The sequence below is a fragment of the Haemorhous mexicanus genome, chromosome 20, assembly GCF_027477595.1.
Source record: "Haemorhous mexicanus isolate bHaeMex1 chromosome 20, bHaeMex1.pri, whole genome shotgun sequence".
Taxonomy (NCBI): Eukaryota; Metazoa; Chordata; class Aves; order Passeriformes; family Fringillidae; genus Haemorhous; species Haemorhous mexicanus.
In genome coordinates, this window is record NC_082360.1 from 1,961,503 (window position 1) to 1,982,425 (window position 20,923).

A 20,923-nucleotide genomic window follows, 5' to 3' on the forward strand; every position below is an offset into this window, starting at 1 on the left:
ATAACATAGATGACTGGGATTCCAAAACCTTTCAGCAAGGTTATGAAAGCCAACAGAGGCTTTTATAGAAGTGATGAAGCCATGGGATAAGAAGGAAACCTCTTACTCAGATAGAGACAGAAAAAAGAGTTATGTTTACTAGGGCCTGTGTTGTTCAATTTACTGATAAAGCAGACAACATCAAGCTGGATGTTTCAGCTGATACACCAATGGGAAGGAATGTCATCCAGTTAAAGAGCTGTCATGAGACTCTATCTGTAGTGCTGTATTCAGCTCTGGGACCTCCAATAAAAAACAGACAATGGACCAGGTGGAGCAAATGCAGAGCAGAGCCACAAGAAAAAAAATCCAAGTCCTGGAATGCCTCTGCTCTGAGGAAAGGCTTACTTAGTTGTACCTGCTCAGCATGGAGATGAGAAGGCACTGAGAAGACCATATTGCAAGTTTTCAATATATAAAGGCAGCTCTTTAGAGGGGGAAAGACTTTTTACCTTTGGCCTCTGGCCATAGGACAAGGGGAAAAGTTTTAAATTAAAAAGGGTACATTCTGCTTGGATATAAATGGACATTTTTTAAGAAGAGCCCAGTGAGGCACAGGAGCAGACAGGCCCCAGAATACAGGAATGTCCCATCAACGGGAGTGTGCAAGCTCAAGTTGAATGGGGCTTTGAGCAACCTGATCTAGTCAAAATTCCTACCCACAGCAGTGGTGTTGCACTAGATGATTCTTTTAAGGTTTCTTCCAACCCAAACCATTCTCTGATTTGTTGTCTAAGTTCTGTATGTCTGTGGAAGTCAGAGGTTGTGTAGACACAGGACTTCTGATGCCCTCCTCCACTCACAGTTTTATACAGGCTGTTTCTCTTTCTATTTTAGAGAGCTCCTCCTGTTCCGGGCAGAGGGTGTTTCCACCAGCTTCCCCCTGACCTGAACAGGAAGCCCAGGACTGAGCTCTGGTTTTGAATTCCAGAAAGTTGCCTGCTCCTCCATGGAATAAGCTTTTCATGCCATGCTTATTGTTGAATATCTTGCACCACATTTACTGACCCTGCCCTCTCCACTTCATTGAGCTTTACTCACTGAGCTCTTTTAATAATCAAAATGCCAATGACCAGGAGAAGAGTGTGCTCAGAAGTGACACTCTTTAAAGCAGCTCAAGTGACAGTGCCCTTTTTCCAAGAACTTGACCACTCATCCACCAGAACTACTGGCAAATTCTCCCTTTCTCAGAGTACTGCCTACAGCAATGCTGCTCCAAACCAGGCAGCACTGTGTTGAGAGTTCTTGTTGCTGGAGCTGTATGAATATGCAAGATATTTGTGATTTGGGAGTGCTGGACTGAGGATGTGTCAGAGTGCAGAGGATCCCAGACCAATACTGTGCGTGTGAATGTTGGTGGAGTTGTGTTTGGGCAGAAGTGTTGAGGTTTTTTTTGGAGTTGTAGATAGTGAAGGCCTGACTTGGTTGAGAGCATTGCTTGGTATGCATTGACAATAAGCACATAAATATTAGAAACACAGGCCTGAGCTCTTTAAGGCATGTTTGTTGGAACTTCATGTTTGTGTGAGATGAAACATGAAATATCACTGTGTAGTTATTGACTGCATGTCTACTGGGGGTTAAAAGTATTTCCTGGTCTAGGTCACTTTTGCCTCTTAGGCTTTCTAAACCCTTAGAAAATCTTTAATAAATTTTGAGAAACAGAAACAATTTTATATAAATAATTTTCCTAATAATAAATGTGCTTGTTATAAAATATACATTTCTTCTGTATCAGCTCTGTAACAGAAACATAAACTTTTTCACAATCTTAAATTGCTTGCAACACTTGTATAATTTTTTTTTCAGGTGTGAGATATTATGAATAACTTTTTTTGTTTGAAAGTATGAAGAATTTTCTGTTATATAACTTATGACTGACTGTTGCAGTCATGAACATTCCTCTAGTATGCACATTTTGAATTTTTTGATTTCTGCAAAATACCAAGAGAGGGTTTATTCACATACATACTCAATTGCTTTTATAGCTAAGGAGTCACATTTCACACTGAAGGCACAAACTACATGTCCAAACTTGAAACCGTATTTGACCTTGCTGTCTATTGGAGTCTTCTCTATCTGATATTCCTGGACCACTACACGTCTGGGTTTCCCCTTTTTATTATAATATATAATGAATCACTGAAAGAGTTTTAATAATAATTTGTCTTTTGTAGAGCTGCCTTTTCTAATGATGTAAGGGCAAGCTCCAAGTTCATAGGACCACATGTACAAGATACATTACATTATTTCCCTTTTACATCTGCAAAAGTACAGAAATGCCAAAGAATCCCATCTGGATCAAAGATTAAGTTACCTGTAAAGATCACAGAAGAACCAATAAATCATACACCCAAGTTCTTTAAGTGCCTTGACTAGTCCAGATTCCAATATTAATAGCCCTGTCAGACTATTTATAGGAAATGTATCCACTGGGATGGTAAGATGCAAAACATTTCTAAATATATCAGGTCAAATGACAATTATGCCATTAGTTAAGTTTGCCAGATAATATTTTGCCAAAGACGGCTTGCCAAAATATATTTTGACAGAAGGAAAAGGAAACATCCAAAGCATCTGCATACCAGAGTCTATAAAAGTCTCTTTGGAGTGCTGTGCCCAGTCTTGACAGAAAATTTCGAGGTAAGTGTTTGGCTCCTGTGAACTGCTGGGCAAAACATATATCTTTTTATTCCATTTAACTTCCTACAAGACTTGGATATCCACTTCTGTCATGGACTGACTCTATGAGCAGTAACTGTATTGTAGGTTTGAAGGCAGCATGTTTTCCTTCAAATTCTATATTAGATCTGAATATCTGTGCAACACAAAATGAGTTTTTATGTTTTCAAGTAGCAGTGACCTCTGCCACCAAAATCAAGAACAAAATTTAACAACTTTTAAAGAACAGGATGAAATCCAAGAGTTTAAGATTTGTGGAAGGGATAACAGGCAATAGTAGCATTTTTATCTGTCATGCAAGATTAATTATCCACAGCAAGTAATTTTTAGAAAGCCACTACTTGCTATCAGAAAAAAGAACTATTTCAGAGCCTTTCACTAGCATTTAAAAGAAACAAAAACAGAGACTCTGTTATGGAAACAGCCAAATTTGCTAGAGTTAACTAAGTTGAATTAATACTGCTAAACTTCAAAACATACTGTACACTTAACTACTGTTCTGTACATGGTCTCCTAGCTGGATGGCTAAGGATTAATTTTAGAGACTTATGTAAGTATTTTCAGCCAAGACTAGGAAGTTAAAATCCAACTTTTGACTTGTTTATACCTACTTTAATATTTCAAAAGATCAAACTGGAAGAGATCTCCTTTCTTTCACATAACGTTGTTCATTCACTGACACAACATATCTTGTAGCCTACGGAGGACCCTGCTGACTGTGGCTCCTGAAGAAGTGCAACAATGTCGACTCCAGACGCTGACATGGCCGCCTTTGGCGAGGCGGCCCCTTACCTCCGAAAATCGGAGAAGGAGAGAATTGAGGCCCAGAACAAACCTTTTGATGCCAAGACCTGTGTCTTCGTGGTACATCCAAAGGAGTCCTATGTGAAAGGGAAGATTGAGAGTAAGGATGCAGGGAAGGTCACTGTCAAGACTGAAGGTGGAGAGGTGAATGAATTCAAAATGCACAAATAAAATTTAATTCCCACTCTGAGTTCTTAGCTGATATACATGCATCTCTCTATTCTGTGGCAGACCCTAACCGTGAAGGAAGATCAAATCTTCTCCATGAACCCTCCCAAGTATGACAAAATCGAGGACATGGCCATGATGACCCACCTGCACGAACCCGCTGTGCTGTACAACCTCAAAGAGCGTTACGCAGCCTGGATGATCTACGTAAGTGGCAGCAGCAGCTTCCCCTGGGCAGCCTCAGGAGCTGCTGGGCCAGGCTCAGGGGAAGCCAAGGTGCTGTGTCCCTTCCTTGCAGACCTACTCGGGTCTCTTCTGCGTCACCGTCAACCCCTACAAGTGGCTGCCGGTGTACAACCCCGAGGTGGTGTTGGCCTACCGAGGCAAGAAGCGCCAGGAGGCCCCTCCACACATCTTCTCCATCTCTGACAATGCCTATCAGTTCATGCTGACTGGTGAGTTTCATGATTTTCTTTAAAATCACTTGGCTGTAAACACTCACAAAGGAGAAAAAAAGTCTTTTCACTGCACAATAGTTCAGTTTAATGTTGCTGGGAATGTGGATGTTCTGTCGTCACTGTAAATAGATTTTTTACTGAACATCATAATTTAGATAAAGTTTATAAAAATCAATGTTAAATTTTCATGTCCAGTGTATTTGGGAGGATATTATTTAACATTGAATATATTGTCAGATTTTCCATTCAAGAAATTTGGATATATTTTAAAGCTCTGCTTTTCTCAGATGAAAGGATTGTTCTTTGAATCATTTGCTATGCAGGACTGAAAATCACTAGGGTGAATTTCTGTAAATAATGCTGTGTGTAAATGGAAAGTACATTCAACATTGGAGCCAATGTTTTCTATGGCAGCTTTACAAAAACTCTGGAAGCAGTCTCGGTCAGAAATTGCAGTGAAACCTGCTCAGAAAATTGATAACTTCCTTCATCTGTCTCAATCAATTTCTTCTTTTCCATTCATTACTATAAAAGAAAGAAATACCAAAGAAGGGTAGTGACAATGTTTCTAGCACTGTCTAAATATCCAGAATTTTAGGAAATAGCAGATTGGTCAGAAATATAGATAACAGTATAAGAACATGTATTTTAATTTGTTGAAAGAAATCTTCTTCCCTCTTTTGTCCCCAGTTACTGTATTTAAATCTGTAGCATTCAGAGTGTTAAGAAAGTTAATTGGAAGAGAATTCAATGAAAACAAACAATATTAAATTGAGCAGTGTGTCTTATCAGGGTAAAAGTTGTCATATGTTTACCCTTGCTGACACCTTCATAAGACATGCAGAAACTTTGTGAGTGCAAACCCAGACTCCTCCACTAAAAGTTAGTTCCCTAATTGATCAGTCTCTTCCTGGAAATTTTTCAGTTTTTATAGTGCAAAAGTTTTGTCAATGGAGTCGCAATGGGAGCATAGGTTAAAAAAGCAACCGGACAAAATTAAGGAAAGCAAACTCAGCTCAAGATATGGCAAAGAGAAATATTGAATCCAGTTAAGTAATTACCAAAATTTGAATATTCTATATCATGACAGACTACTCTGGTAAAGGTTACTACAAATTTATAATTTTACTTTGATTTTCTTTAGGCAATAATCAATTGGCCAACAACATAAAAACCATGTAGGACGCTTACTGATTGATCAGAAATGGTTGCTCCTATGTAATGAAGTTTATGAGAAGCACATGCTCCAGTTCAATTCAGCTTCCTGATAGACAATTTAATCAGTAACTCTACAAAACTGATCATTAGTTGGAATAATTTTTATAAACAAAATGTATAGTACGACATAAAGGGAATACCCAGGAAAAGAAATACAAGTGTGCTATACTTGGCATCACCTCAAGGTCATGACATCAACATCCCAGCTGGATCTAGGAACATTAAATATTGAAAAGGAAGTAGGGATGAAGGTAGAAAGGTTTATTAATGGAAATAGATGCCTAGTGCACCTTCTAAAAGTCACAGGAACAATATTATCAATGATCTTCATGACACATAATAATAATATTTTATTTTCCACCTTGTTCACAGATCGGGAGAACCAGTCCATCCTGATCACGTAGGTACCCCCCCTGCGTGGGTCCCTGGGGGCTGCCCGGTGCCAGGGCACCTCCTGCCTGACCACGCACCCTCTGCTTCTCTCTTGGCTTTGGCAGCGGAGAATCCGGGGCCGGGAAGACTGTGAACACAAAGCGTGTCATCCAGTACTTTGCAACAATTGCAGCCAGTGGGGACAAGAAGAAGGAGGAGCAGACCTCCGGCAAAATGCAGGTGAGGTCCCAGGGCTAGAAATCTGCAACTATCAAATTTCTTGATGAACTAGATCATGACAAGAAAACTTCTATTCTAGGGGACACTTGAGGATCAAATCATCAGTGCCAACCCACTGCTGGAGGCCTTTGGAAATGCCAAGACCGTGAGGAACGACAACTCCTCACGCTTTGTGAGTTCTTGCTTTGCATAAAATCTTTCCCCTCATGGCAACACACTTGATGCCTGAACATTTCTTAGTGCAAAGGAGACGTCAGCAGAACACATCCAGGCTGACCTGTTGCTGCTTCTGCTTAACAGGGTAAATTCATCAGAATCCACTTTGGTGCCACAGGCAAACTGGCTTCTGCTGACATTGAAACTTGTAAGAGAGTCTCCTGGAATGCTCCCATCCCTTCCCAAATTCCCATCTCCATGTGCGTTCCCACAAGCGCCTAACTCTTTCTACCATCCTTGCCAGATCTGCTGGAGAAGTCCAGAGTCACTTTCCAGCTCAAGGCGGAAAGGAGCTACCACATCTTTTATCAGATCATGTCCAACAAGAAGCCGGAGCTCATTGGTAGGAAGGAGCATTATGGGGTTTTGGGGTTGATCACTGAGGAATAGTTCCCTATCTCACCTGTTGGCAAAAGTAAACCTTTGCCCTGCCTTTTTCTATTTGCAGACATGCTCCTCATTACCACCAACCCCTACGACTTCCACTATGTGAGTCAAGGGGAGGTCACTGTCCCCAGCATTGATGACCAGGAAGAGCTCATGGCTACAGATGTAAGTAACACACCAACTAGGTACCTACTGGGCATGGCTTGAGGGTGACATCTCTGATCCAGTAAGGACTCATTTTGAATTCAATATTTTGACTGCAGAGTGCCATTGACATCCTGGGCTTCAGTGCTGATGAGAAAACAGCCATCTATAAGCTGACAGGGGCTGTCATGCACTATGGAAACCTGAAGTTCAAGCAGAAGCAACGAGAGGAGCAGGCAGAGCCTGATGGCACAGAAGGTATCAGCAAATTCAGGGGCTGATTTGTGCCCTTCTCTGCCTCCAGAGGCAATATGTTAGCCTCCAGAGGCACACTGCAGTTGCCCGAGTCCCCGCATAAAACATTGAGAATTCCTTTTTTGCCCCTTCTCCCTCTAACTGCAGAGGTGCTTTCCCAGTCATGGGTACTTTCATTATTCTATCCAATGGTGGCTCCCCAAAATCATGCTGCCTGAAAGCAGAAACTTCAATTTCAACACAGGATATCTCTCTCTCTCTTGAAATTCTCCAAGCACTAAGACACCCAGAGGAGCAATTGTGGTTTTTGATGAAATAACTCCTGCAAGTTGTGCTACCCTCAAATCCCGTTCCCACAGAAAGAGAATATGCCTTGCCTTATGCCTTGCTAGAGGCTTCTGTTGTTCTTCTGGAAAATTCCAGGTTCAAGCTCTTCCTATCCAAGCTATACTTGTTCTTGCCTTCAAAGACCACCATCCGTAGTGTCCAGAATTTGCATTCGTTCACAGGTCTTCTCTATGGAATGAGATAAATCCTCTTCCCTTCCTAGAACATGAACAGCAAAGTTGTTCAGAACACCTGAAGCATAGAGATTGTCCATGAACAAATGCTTTTCTCTCTTCCTCCACCTCTAGTGGCTGACAAGGCTGCCTACCTAACGGGCCTCAACTCAGCTGAATTTCTCAAGGCCTTGTGTTACCCCCGAGTCAAGGTTGGGAATGAATACGTGACCAAAGGTCAAAACGTGACACAGGTAACAACTGGCAGTTGAAAAGGCACAGCTTGAAGGAGTATGTGCACATTTTTCTTTGCCCCTCAGAGGTAATTCCAACTTGTCTCCTCTGCTCTAGGTGAACAATTCAGTGGGTGCCCTGGCCAAGGCAATGTTTGAGAAGATGTTCCTGTGGATGGTTGTTCGTATCAACCAGCAGCTGGACACGAAGCAGCCCAGGCAGTACTTCATTGGTGTGCTGGACATTGCTGGCTTTGAGATCTTTGATGTAAGCAGCAAGGGTTTGACACCACAGTCAAGTGATGGGCAAGGAGGGGTCAGGAGGACACAGGAACACATAGAGGACAAAGGCTCACACAGCTCTGGGCCAAAGGGGTGGATGGTCTCGTGAAGGCAGTGGTCTGGCCAAGATAACAGTGTGTTTCCTGTTCTGTGAATGCAGTGATGATGCAAGGACTTCTGTGTCAGAACACAGAAACCCCCAGATTATTGTTCTAAGGCCAGGGAAATTCTTGGGTGGGAAACTGTGGAGGTTTCTCCCATCCAGCAGCTCAGAGAACAGACATCATGGAGCTACTGAGCTTACCAAAGACTTGCAGCTGAGTAGCACAGTGAAAAAGAATTGTCACTTTTGGCTTGATTTGCAAAGTAGTAATGAAAATGTCCTTCGAGAACAGTGAGTGTTAGAGTAGAAACACATGGTGGTACAGTAGGGTTGGGACTGGTGTTTCAACTTCAAAGAGCCTCAGGAGAATGGCAGCAAAGGCCTGTGTGTTTTGGCACACCTTGAGAACCTGTGCACTTTTCCTTGCTTTGGGCAGTTCAACAGCTTTGAGCAGCTGTGCATCAACTTCACCAATGAGAAACTGCAACAGTTCTTCAACCACCACATGTTCGTGCTGGAGCAGGAGGAGTACAAGAAGGAGGGGATTGAATGGGAGTTCATTGACTTTGGCATGGATCTGGCTGCCTGCATTGAGCTCATTGAGAAGGTACCTTTCCCTTGCATGTATAAGATGGCTGCTGGAATTCTGTGATGTTTCTGAGGCACAGTCAGATCCAAAGTCTACAGACAAATTTGAGAAATTAATGTCATATCACCTGGCACCCCCAAACTACAGAGCCCCTTGTCACTGTTTTCCCCATATCTTTCTCTTTATCATTGTTTCCCCAATTCTACAACCAATTCTCATGTGAACTGGACAGATGTTCCTGCCAGTTCCATGATATGGGCTGCAGGGAGGCAAGGGATGGCAGAAATAAACTCATTGACTGAGAACAACTCCTGGTAAACCCAGGCTTTCATCCAGACATGCTGCCAACAGCACAACCAGACTTTGATGTTCATAGCACAGGCTTCTTGTCATTGTCATAGAGTCATAGAATGGTTTGGGTTGGAAGAACCCATAGCCACCATAAAGAACCTTTTGTTCCAATCCCCTACCATGGAGGGGGACTCCTTCCACTAGACCAGGCAGGTGAACATCTCATCTAAAGCAACATTGAATATTTCCATTATAACCTTCCCTTTTCACTTGTGATTTCTCCCAGCCCATGGGCATCTTCTCCATCCTGGAAGAGGAGTGCATGTTCCCCAAGGCAACTGACACCTCTTTCAAGAACAAGCTCTATGACCAGCACCTGGGCAAATCCAACAACTTCCAGAAGCCCAAGCCTGGCAAGGGCAAGGCTGAGGCTCACTTCTCCCTGGTGCACTATGCTGGCACAGTGGATTACAACATCACTGGGTGGCTGGAGAAGAACAAGGACCCTCTGAATGAAACTGTCATTGGGCTGTACCAGAAATCATCTGTGAAGACCCTGGCTTTACTCTTTGCCAACTATGGTGGAGCCGATGCAGGTCAGTTTTGTGGAAATGGTATTTTTAATGTGGGACAAAGTTTTCTTAGAATTAATGCTGCAAACACAAGAAATGTAAAGTGCCTTTGTGTTCTGTAGTATCCAATATATCTTGTCCATATTATTAAACTTTTTTTATTTTCTTTACTTTTCAGATGCTGGTGGTGGTGGCAAGAAGGGAGGCAAGAAGAAGGGTTCTTCTTTCCAGACTGTCTCAGCTCTTTTCAGGGTAATTAGAGTATTTAATATCTCCTTAAAGATGGAAAGCATTTTTATTCTGAATCTGGGAGGTCTGTTTCCATTTTGGATATAACTCTTGTTGTTCTTTAAAACCCTTCCCTTTCCACCCTTGTAACTTACACAAGATTCCTTTTATAATGCTATCTTTGAATATTCCGCAAAGATATTTATAGTTCACCTACTTAGATGGGAGTGAGTAACTTACCAGCTAACTTCCTTAAAATCCTCTCCATAGCATTCAGATATATTTCCTAGACTTTCTTTAATGTCTTTAGGCAGATTTTCAGTACTGACTCATAGTAAAATTTGAAAATATTAGATCAAACATAAAAAACAAAAGAAATTATTCCAACATTATAGAATTTTAAGACAATGACTGGATTTCAATGTGGAAAAATAGCAAAGGTTAAATTTAATCAAATTAATGACTTCTGAGGTCAGTTTTCAGTTGTCTTCAAAGTTTGAGACTGAATTACTATTAAAAGGGTCATTTTATATGGACTATCCCCTCCATTTAGAAACAACTTACTTAGCTGAAAAATCAGATGCTAGTCATGCTCGATCAGGAGCATGTCATTTATTTAATATCCCCAACACTATATCACAAGAATTACCAGCTCAAAAGAAAAATGTGAGATGATAGCCCTGTATTTGGATGAAGAGGTCAAGGAAAAGTAATGCTAACCATTATTCTATAAAAGAACTTCAAAACCAAAATTTGGGACCCTCTACCTTCCAATTTTCCTTTTGGGAGTTCTGCAAGTTGTTTTAGAGAAGATAGGTCTGCATCCTTAAACACCAGTTTGTTACATCCACTGTTAAGATTTCACTGCTTACACTTAATAATGTAAACTTCATTTCTTGATCTCACAGGAGAATTTAAACAAGCTGATGGCTAACTTGAGAAGCACTCACCCCCATTTTGTGCGCTGTATCATCCCCAATGAGACTAAAACACCTGGTAAGGCAAGCCAAGGGGAGGAAAGCTTGAGCAGCAGAAGCTCTTCTCCTGAGTGTCAAACAGCAGGGTAGTCACTAATGGTGGTATTTGCCAGGTGCCATGGAGCACGAGCTGGTGCTGCACCAGCTGCGCTGTAACGGCGTGCTGGAAGGGATCAGGATCTGCAGGAAAGGGTTCCCCAGCAGAGTCCTCTACGCTGACTTCAAACAGAGGTAAGAGCTCTGAACCTTTCTGCCAATTCAGAGCAAGCTGAAGAGCCTGATCATCTTATAATATACTTTGAGCTTTTTATTTTAAATTGGTACTGATCATACATGTAGATGTTTTACCATCAGTTTATAATGATGTGGCAGTGCTGAGATCAGGATTGTTTTGTACTTAGAATTACTATGAAAAGCATTTCCTATATCCTTTCCTTAGAGGGTGAACTGTCTCTAGGCACGAGATTGGTTCAGTGGTACAGTCTGAAAAGTTCTGGTGGTGGTTTCAATGAATGAGACTTCTTAATGTTCTGCTTTCTCCTACAGATACAGAGTACTTAATGCCAGTGCTATCCCAGAGGGACAGTTCATGGACAACAAGAAAGCTTCAGAGAAGCTCCTTGGGTCCATTGATGTAGACCATACCCAGTACAAATTTGGTCACACCAAGGTAAAAACAAGACCTGTGTTAAAAGTTTGTCCAAACCAGTGAGAGTGAGCTCTGTCAGGGAATCAGGCACAGCACAATAACATAACAGCTACCAGACTAGGGGCTGCTACCAGCAAGTGCCCAGTCTCACTATACTCAATCAAGGCAAGTGAGGATGACCCAGGAATGGTAGTCAGACTCAGCTGAGAGTCCACACCATTAATCACATTTGTTACAATAAGAATGATCTAAGTTGAAGCCATAAAACCTTGTTTTTCAACATTTGTTTTGTTTTCAACAAAAGGCAAGGCCCTAGTAATTTATTCATGGACATAGACACAGAAGTGAGATTGGTCTAACTGCAAACCAGGAATTAACAGGTCATGGTAGAGCTCACCAGTGTCCATGACCAGGCATAGGAGTGGCTGAGGCTGTGGCTGAACTGGAAACCAGTACTCATGACACAGAGCTCAGACAAGGACTGAATGCTTAGGGCTGAGATTACGGGAAGTCCTAGGCCCTTGGACAGAGAATATGGAAGAGGGCCCAAGATGATACTGATCATGGCCGGTAAAGTCTTTCAGCAATCTGAATGACTCTGTGCTCGGTACTATCCTACATCAAAATGACATGGTGCAACATCTATTTTCTCAAGGTGTTCTTCAAAGCTGGGTTGCTGGGACTCCTGGAGGAGATGAGAGATGACAAGTTGGCAGAAATCATCACTCGCACCCAAGCCAGGTGCAGGGGCTTCCTGATGAGAGTGGAGTATAAGAAAATGGTGGAGAGGAGGTAGATATTTCTCATAATTAGTTGATTTTCATGGAACTTTACTGATGAAGTTTAAATTAATCACACAACATCCATGTAATAACTGTGTGAATTTCATTTCAGAGAGTCCATCTTCTGCATCCAGTACAATGTTCGTTCATTCATGAATGTCAAACACTGGCCATGGATGAAGCTGTTCTTCAAGATCAAGCCCTTGCTGAAGAGTGCAGAGTCTGAGAAGGAGATGGCCAACATGAAGGAAGAGTTTGAGAAAACCAAGGAGGAGCTTGCAAAGTCTGAGGCAAAGCGGAAGGAGCTGGAAGAGAAAATGGTGGCCCTGGTGCAGGAGAAAAATGACCTGCAGCTCCAAGTGCAGGCTGTGAGTATCACTGTTCATTTTCCTCTGGAAAAAGAATGATATACGGTCAGAATGCTTCTTGTCCTGCAAAGACACTCATGGAAAGACCTACTTTTCCTAAATACAGCTACAAGAAAGCCTTGATTATTTTGAGAAACATGGATACTTCCCATTAAAACTCAAAAAGGACAAGGGAGTTTATTAACCTCCCATGAAATGATCAGCTAGTTACCATGCAAGATACTAGATGAGGCCTGGAAAGAAGCCACAGAGGTAGCTGATAGGCTAGAACTCTATTGGCCATGCAGTCTATAGAAAAGTGATACATTTCTTTCTCAAAACATGCTCTCAGAAATTGAAAAACCTCTAAGTAACAAATATTTTAAGGCTTTGTTGAGACAACCAAAGAAAAAGTGAGTAGATACAATTTCCATGAGAAAAAAACTTGTTCCAAGCCCTTACTCATGCTGAAATTAAAATTGAATTAGAATGTTCTGTTCTGCATTAATGCTTATTCTATGAGGCACTGTCATAGAAAACTGCCCTGGAAGACAAATTTAGGCGACACAAAACCTTGGAATAAATATTGATTCCAAATGGCAAGGTTTACCAGGAGACACCACTCAAGATCCTTCTGTTGCTGGTCTTGAAGGTCAAGTTCAGCTGCTACTTTTAAACCTACCTACATGCTGATTAAAAAAGGCAGAGCAGAGAACGTTCGAAACATTAGAACCCAAAAATTTCTGTCTCCCCAACAGGAAGCAGATAGCTTGGCTGATGCTGAGGAAAGGTGTGACCAGCTCATCAAAACCAAAATCCAGCTGGAAGCCAAAATTAAGGAGGTGACTGAAAGGGCAGAGGATGAAGAGGAAATTAATGCTGAGCTGACAGCCAAGAAGAGGAAGCTGGAGGATGAATGTTCAGAGCTGAAGAAAGATATTGATGACCTTGAGCTAACACTGGCCAAGGTGGAGAAGGAAAAACATGCCACTGAAAACAAGGTATGAGGTAGAACCTGTCACTCACACTCTGGCAAAATGGGCTTTGTGTTATTATGGGACTTGATCTATATGTACTTCCTTTCTTTATATTTGCTCCCTTCTTCTCAAAGGTGAAAAACCTGACTGAGGAGATGGCAGCTCTGGATGAGACCATTGCCAAGCTGACAAAGGAGAAGAAAGCCCTCCAAGAGGCCCATCAGCAGACCCTGGATGACCTGCAGGTAGAGGAAGACAAAGTCAATACTCTGACCAAATCCAAGACCAAGCTGGAACAGCAAGTGGATGATGTAAGCACACAGACATAGAGCAGGAACAGGACAGGTATGGAGTCCACGCTGGCTGGCAGAGCCCTGATGGTCTTGTTGTGTTTAGCTGGAAGGGTCCCTGGAGCAAGAGAAGAAACTGCGCATGGACCTGGAGAGAGCAAAGAGGAAACTGGAAGGAGACCTGAAGCTGGCCCAGGACAGCATCATGGATTTGGAGAATGATAAGCAGCAGCTGGATGAGAAACTGAAGAAGTAAGTGTGGCTCTGGGGCACCTGAGTGCTGGGCTGCAGCATTTGTCTCTTCTTGGAGCTCTAACACGGTTCACTTGTCCCAAAGGAAAGACTTTGAAATCAGCCAGATCCAGAGCAAGATCGAGGATGAGCAAGCCCTTGGCATGCAATTTCAGAAGAAGATCAAGGAGCTGCAGGCAAGTGTCTGTTCCTCCCCCTGCCTTGCTCAGGCTCAGCTCAGGCAGGAGGAGGGCACGGCTGTGAAGGGTCCCTGCTGTTCTGCAGGCCCGCATTGAGGAGCTGGAGGAGGAAATTGAGGCAGAGCGAACCTCTCGCGCTAAAGCAGAGAAGCATCGCGCTGACCTGTCCAGGGAGCTGGAGGAGATCAGCGAGCGCCTGGAAGAAGCAGGAGGGGCCACAGCAGCTCAGGTGGAGATGAACAAGAAGCGTGAGGCCGAGTTCCAGAAGATGCGCCGTGACCTGGAAGAGGCCACGCTGCAGCACGAAGCCACGGCTGCCGCCCTGCGCAAGAAGCACGCGGACAGCACAGCTGAGCTGGGCGAGCAGATCGACAACCTGCAACGCGTGAAACAGAAGCTGGAGAAGGAGAAGAGTGAGCTGAAGATGGAGATTGATGACTTGGCCAGTAACATGGAGTCTGTCTCCAAAGCCAAGGTATGGAATTGAAGGAGAAAATGCTCCCAAGAATAAAGTGTGACACAAAAAGCTTCCTCTGCTACACACATTCCAAGAAACAAAATCTTCAATGTGACAATAAGGCAGAGTGCAGACCATCCTCTCTTTTCCCTTGCTGTGTTCCCTCTCTAGGCCAACCTGGAGAAGATGTGCCGCACACTGGAAGATCAGCTGAGTGAGATAAAAACTAAGGAGGAGCAGAATCAGCGCATGATCAACGACCTCAATACGCAAAGAGCTCGTCTGCAAACAGAGTCAGGTGCGACATCCTCATTCCCAAAGTTCAACAGCGAACCTGTGTGACATGAGCAAGACAGAGAGTACAAGTAGAGACTGGTATAAGCTCTCCAGGCCATTTCTGGTCACATGGCTTTAAAGCAGATGTTGTTATAGGAGGAAGAATCTACGTCCATTTTTTCTCTTTTCTTTCCAGGTGAATTCTCCCGCCAAGTGGAGGAGAAAGATGCTCTGATTTCTCAGCTGTCCAGGGGCAAGCAAGGATTTACCCAACAGATTGAGGAACTCAAGAGACATCTAGAGGAAGAAATCAAGGTCTGGAAGTATCCTAGTGTCCATAGCCTACATCACCCCCAAAAACATCTGCAGAATCCTGTCTGATGCTAGACTGCTTCAGTGTTCTTTCCCCAAACACACATAAACCTGGACAGAACAGAACTAATGCACAAACCTCACTCTACCACAAGGGAGGGAAGGAAGCAGGATGCTGTTTGTGCTGGAGGAAGTAATCCACATGAGATTCTTCCATGAGATTTTGATGATTCTCTAAGACAGGATTCAGCCACACATGTGTGAACATATATACAAACAGAAGATTACAGTCCCAAGAGTCACAAATGCATCCAGATGCTCAGAATATGTCAATGAGGGCTTCACCTTCTCCAAGCTCAACATTTGCCCAATTATTCATTTCAATTTCACTTTCAAGTTCATAGTTAAGAGGCATTTCAAGATAAGTATTCAGGTTACCAAACCCAGTGTCCCCACAGGCCAAGAACGCCCTGGCCCACGCCCTGCAGTCTGCTCGCCATGACTGTGACTTGCTCCGGGAGCAATATGAGGAGGAGCAGGAGGCCAAGGGGGAGTTGCAGCGAGCCCTGTCCAAGGCAAATGGTGAAGTGGCCCAGTGGAGAACCAAATACGAGACAGACGCGATTCAGCGCACGGAGGAGCTCGAGGAGGCCAAGTACGTGGGGAAGCAGAATGGCAAATGACCGGAGAAGACGGAAACTGGTCATGGGAAATCAGAATCTCCGAGAGTGGGTTAAGATAAGAATGGGAGGGAAGCAAGGATATTGTGTCTTTGTAAAAAAAGGGGAGAGAGAGAGAAAAAGTGCAGATTGGAACTAGAAAACTTAGGCTTTAGAAGTACTAAAACAGGCCTTATCCTCCCAAGGTGATAGGACAAAGCAAAGGATAGATCCTTACAGATCTGTGAAAAGTGCTCAGTTCAAAACCGTTAAAGTGACCAGCTGACCTCTAATGCCAGTATAGAACTAACAACTTTCCAAGCTCTAACGTGCAACTGTGCTTGTCTCCTCCCAGGAAGAAGCTGGCCCAGCGCCTGCAGGATGCAGAGGAACATGTTGAGGCTGTCAATGCCAAATGTGCCTCCCTGGAAAAGACAAAGCAGAGGCTGCAGAATGAAGTGGAGGACCTGATGATTGACGTGGAGAGATCCAATGCTGCCTGTGCTGCTCTGGATAAGAAGCAGAAGAACTTTGACAAGGTCTTTTGGCCTCCAGCACCAGCACTCCTGGCCAGAGCAGGGCCCCGTGATGGCCACAGCCCTACTCACCCCCCGTTTCTCTTCAGATCCTGGCAGAATGGAAGCAGAAGTATGAGGAAACGCAGGCTGAGCTGGAGGCCTCGCAGAAGGAGTCGCGCTCTCTCAGCACGGAGCTGTTCAAGATGAAGAATGCCTATGAGGAGTCCTTGGACCACCTGGAAACAATGAAGCGGGAGAACAAGAACTTGCAGCGTAAGTCCCTGGCCCTCTCCTCCTCCCTGGTCTTTCTATCAGCCATTACCAGCATTGTTCATGGGTCTGTGCCTGCAGGTCTGCAGAGATGCCTGTCATCCTGGTGGGACAGGGCCCTTCCCATTCTGCTCTGTGCCTGACCAAGCCATTGATCTTTGTTCCCACAGAGGAGATTTCCGACCTCACGGAGCAGATTGCAGAGGGAGGAAAGGCAATTCATGAGCTGGAGAAAGTGAAGAAGCAGATTGAGCAGGAGAAATCTGAACTGCAAGCCTCCCTAGAGGAAGCTGAGGTACAGACAATGCTAATTAATGATGTCCCAACCATGAGTATGGGTGTAGTCCTTTGGAGAGAGAGCAGGAAAGCAAGCCTACCATTCATGTGGAACTTCCTGAAAGATTACTTAGAAAGTAAGACACTCTTTGTGTTGAATTGTGCAGGCCTCCCTGGAACATGAGGAGGGGAAGATCCTGCGCCTGCAGCTTGAGCTCAACCAAGTGAAGTCTGAGATTGACAGGAAGATAGCAGAGAAAGATGAGGAAATTGACCAGATGAAGAGAAACCACCTGCGAGTTGTGGACTCCATGCAGAGCACCCTGGATGCTGAGATCAGGAGCAGGAATGAAGCCCTGAGGCTGAAGAAGAAGATGGAGGGAGACCTGAATGAAATGGAGATCCAGCTGAGCCATGCCAACCGCCAGGCTGCAGAGGCACAGAAGAACCTGAGGAACACCCAGGCTGTGCTGAAGGTCCGTTCAGCAGAGCTACAGAAAGAGAAATGAGATCCTGATATTTTTGCTATTCAAGCACCCACTGATGCCTGGTAATTTCCCTTGTCTCTCTTTCCAGGACACTCAGCTGCACCTGGACGATGCTCTCAGGACACAGGATGACCTGAAGGAGCAGGTGGCCATGGTGGAGCGCAGAGCAAACCTGCTGCAGGCTGAAGTTGAGGAGCTCCGGGCAGCCCTGGAGCAGACGGAGCGGTCGAGGAAATTGGCTGAGCAGGAGCTTCTGGATGCCACTGAACGGGCACAGCTCCTCCACACCCAGGTCAGGCATGCTGGAAATTATTCCCATTCACAACTGATAACAAGGACTGAAATTGTTATTCAACTTGTGATTCCTGTGTAAACATTTGAAGAAGTGTGCTGCAATATGTCCCCTCCATCCAGCCCTCAATATCTGGTTTACTTCTCTGGTGCTGAAGAAGTCTTTTGCACTAAAGACTTTCCTAAGCTCTACCTGCATTTTCAGGCCTTGCTGTGGAGGCATTTGTTCTGACAGTAGGAATCCTGTCTTTCTTGTTGTACAGAACACCAGCCTGATCAACACCAAGAAGAAGCTGGAAACGGACATTTCCCAGATCCAGAGTGAAATGGAGGATACCATCCAGGAAGCCCGCAATGCTGAGGAGAAGGCCAAGAAGGCCATCACTGATGTGAGTTGGGTGCTCTTGCTATTGATGATGATGAATGTGCTCTCCCCAAAATATCTCCATCACAAAAATGGCTTTGACTCTTTGCTCTGGTCAGGCGGCCATGATGGCAGAAGAGCTGAAGAAGGAGCAGGACACCAGTGCCCACCTGGAGAGGATGAAGAAGAACCTGGACCAGACGGTGAAGGACCTGCAGCACCGTCTGGAAGAAGCTGAGCAGCTGGCACTGAAGGGAGGGAAGAAACAACTTCAGAAGCTGGAGGCCAGGGTGTGTAGGGCTGGGGCTGTGCCTGAGTGAGCGTGTCCCTCCTTGGAGAGACATTGCCAGGGCAGCTGCAGGGATGGGCTTGTCCTTGCAGGTGCGGGAGCTGGAAGGGGAGGTTGATGCTGAGCAGAAGCGCAGCGCTGAAGCCGTGAAGGGTGTGCGCAAGTACGAGCGGAGGGTGAAGGAACTCACCTACCAGGTAAGGCAGGAGCTCTCCTGCTCTCACTGGGCTTTCTCACAGTGAGTCACACTCTGCCCACACCATTCCCAAGGGGAATTGTTAATCTCACGTGATGCAGAACCAAGAATTGACTCTCTATTCTGTTTACCAACTGCTTTAGTCTGAGGAAGACAGGAAGAATGTCCTGAGGCTGCAGGATCTGGTGGACAAGCTGCAAATGAAAGTGAAATCCTACAAGAGACAAGCTGAGGAGGCTGTAAGTATTGCTTGGAGAATGGGCAAAAATTCCATTGGGGCAGGACACACACGAATGAGGCTGAATACCAGGAGAGGGGCATGAAAAAAACTCCAGAGACACAACCATCTTGGCCATGCTGCTTTTCTATCGTGTCAGGAGGCCTTGGTGAGCTCTGGGCACCCTGCAGTCAGGACATTCATTAAGGGAACTTCTGCAGCCTGTTTCACACAGGAGGCCAGAGTAAACAAACCGAGGGACCACACCCAGTGACTGACAAGTTCCTTAATATCTGTTAATAATCAGTAGCAGAAGGCTTCCAATAACTCATACAGAGAATTAGAGTGAGAATAAGTACAGAAATGAAAAATTGAAGGGGTGAAATTGATTCTCACATGTGACACAGTCCTGGTGGAGCTTTTCCCAGTATAGTCCTGAGAAGGGGAAGATGAGGAGCTCTGTGTGAGGCTGATGTGTGAGCAGTGGTGGGAGAGGGATGGAGATTTGCAGCCCTACCAGGCTGACTTACAGCAGGAGTGAAATCCCTGCCCTGTGCTCCTCACCACTGACTCCCTTTCCCCACACAGGAGGAGCTGTCCAATGTCAACCTGTCCAAGTTCCGCAAGATCCAGCACGAGCTGGAGGAAGCCGAGGAGCGGGCTGACATTGCAGAGTCACAGGTCAACAAGCTCCGAGTGAAGAGCCGTGACATTCACGGCAAGAAGATAGAAGAGGAAGAGTGAGGATGTCATGAGGCATCAAAGTGACCTGAGGGCTGCACAAAATGTGAACCCTCTGTCACTGTCTTCCAGATTTGATATTTGCAACCGTCTCAATACATAGGCAATAAAGAGTAGATTCATTTGCATTCACATCATGGGTAGTTATCATTTGTTTTTGTTTTTTATGGGTGAGGTCTGTATCACCATTAGTCTTTGGACACAGTTTTGCCCTATAAAACCTTTGGGTAGCTTTGTGGTGGTACAGCTTTTTTTCATCTAATATCCAAATTATTATCCCTTCAATAACACTTTAGCCAATGAACAAAGATAGCTTCTTACTCACATAAGTATTCCTGAAAGACACAGAGTGAAAGAGAAAAGTTGTTTGTTCTGTCGCCTGTGTTGGTCAGGTGGCTGTTGAGTAAGTCAGAGTGATGTTGAATAGGAAGAACACATTTCCAATGAAATTATGTTAGTTATTTCAGGCACTGAGGAAGGACAAGGAATTATACTTTGAAATGTACATTAGAAGGCTTCCATGACACTCAGCAAACAGTGTCATTAAATAATACACCAAATTCAATATTGTTAAATCACAAAATTGTACAGATGCGGAAGCAAAATGCAGTGTCATTTGTGAAGAGATGGACTCTGGGCTGAGAATCCCCTGTCAGGAGGGAGTTCTGCCACATGTTCTGCATAACTGTGTGAAAATATCAGCTCTTTTCTCAGCAGTGGTAGTAGAACAGAAAATAAGAAGAAACAAGGTCAAGGAGACCAATTACACCAAGGGACCTAGAAAGATATGTTTTCTAAGATAACCTTGTATGGAAGGAAAAGGGAAAACTGCACTTCCGTAAGAAGATGCATAATTTATTGGTAATGTGTATCAAATGCCTTCCCTATCTCAGGAGATAGCCATACATGTTTGAACCCTGCATGTGGACCTGAAATCTTGGGATATATTCATGGAGGTATATGAAATGGTACCAGTAATTCCCATCAGAGAGATCAGCTTCAGGCTGGAGGCCCAAGGCCATGTTGGGGACTGGGCAGGAATGTGAGCACCGAACCAGCTTTGTGGAAGTTGCAATGAGGGGTAAGCACTGGCAGGGATTGTAAGGAGACTGCCTGTCTGCTCCCCCACAGATGGAGAGAGCCTGAACAGCCCAAGGGTGCAATGAGGCCCACTGCCCCACACTTACCTCTGTCCATTGTGATGTGAAGAAAGCACAGACAGCTGAGGTGATGCCCCAGGGTGGGTGCTGGTGTAGGGCACAAAAACATCAGCTGGCCTTTTGCCTCACCATTTAGGCTGTTGATATCAGGACAAGGCTCCTTCAGCTTTATTCT

At 44.4% G+C, this 20,923-nt stretch overlaps 1 protein-coding gene across 1 annotated transcript; it reads left to right on the top strand.

Annotated features, from left to right (window-relative positions):
* The first annotated feature begins 3,432 nt into the window (after window positions 1-3,432).
* On the top strand, window positions 3,433-19,686 carry LOC132336702 (myosin heavy chain, skeletal muscle, adult). The gene is made up of 38 exons (XM_059864477.1): window positions 3,433-3,669; window positions 3,757-3,900; window positions 3,992-4,148; window positions 5,742-5,769; window positions 5,867-5,981; window positions 6,061-6,153; window positions 6,282-6,345; window positions 6,442-6,540; window positions 6,646-6,749; window positions 6,848-6,986; window positions 7,619-7,737; window positions 7,835-7,984; window positions 8,538-8,708; window positions 9,268-9,577; window positions 9,732-9,805; window positions 10,690-10,777; window positions 10,872-10,989; window positions 11,305-11,428; window positions 12,063-12,199; window positions 12,302-12,557; window positions 13,295-13,537; window positions 13,648-13,824; window positions 13,910-14,055; window positions 14,141-14,231; window positions 14,320-14,709; window positions 14,863-14,989; window positions 15,164-15,282; window positions 15,738-15,934; window positions 16,294-16,477; window positions 16,564-16,729; window positions 16,897-17,021; window positions 17,170-17,478; window positions 17,579-17,782; window positions 18,045-18,170; window positions 18,265-18,435; window positions 18,527-18,631; window positions 18,774-18,869; window positions 19,436-19,686. Exons 1-38 carry the CDS (start codon window positions 3,463-3,465, stop codon window positions 19,589-19,591), a joined length of 5,829 nt encoding a protein of 1,942 aa, XP_059720460.1. The 5' UTR covers window positions 3,433-3,462; the 3' UTR covers window positions 19,592-19,686.
* The last annotated feature ends 1,237 nt before the right edge of the window (window positions 19,687-20,923 follow it).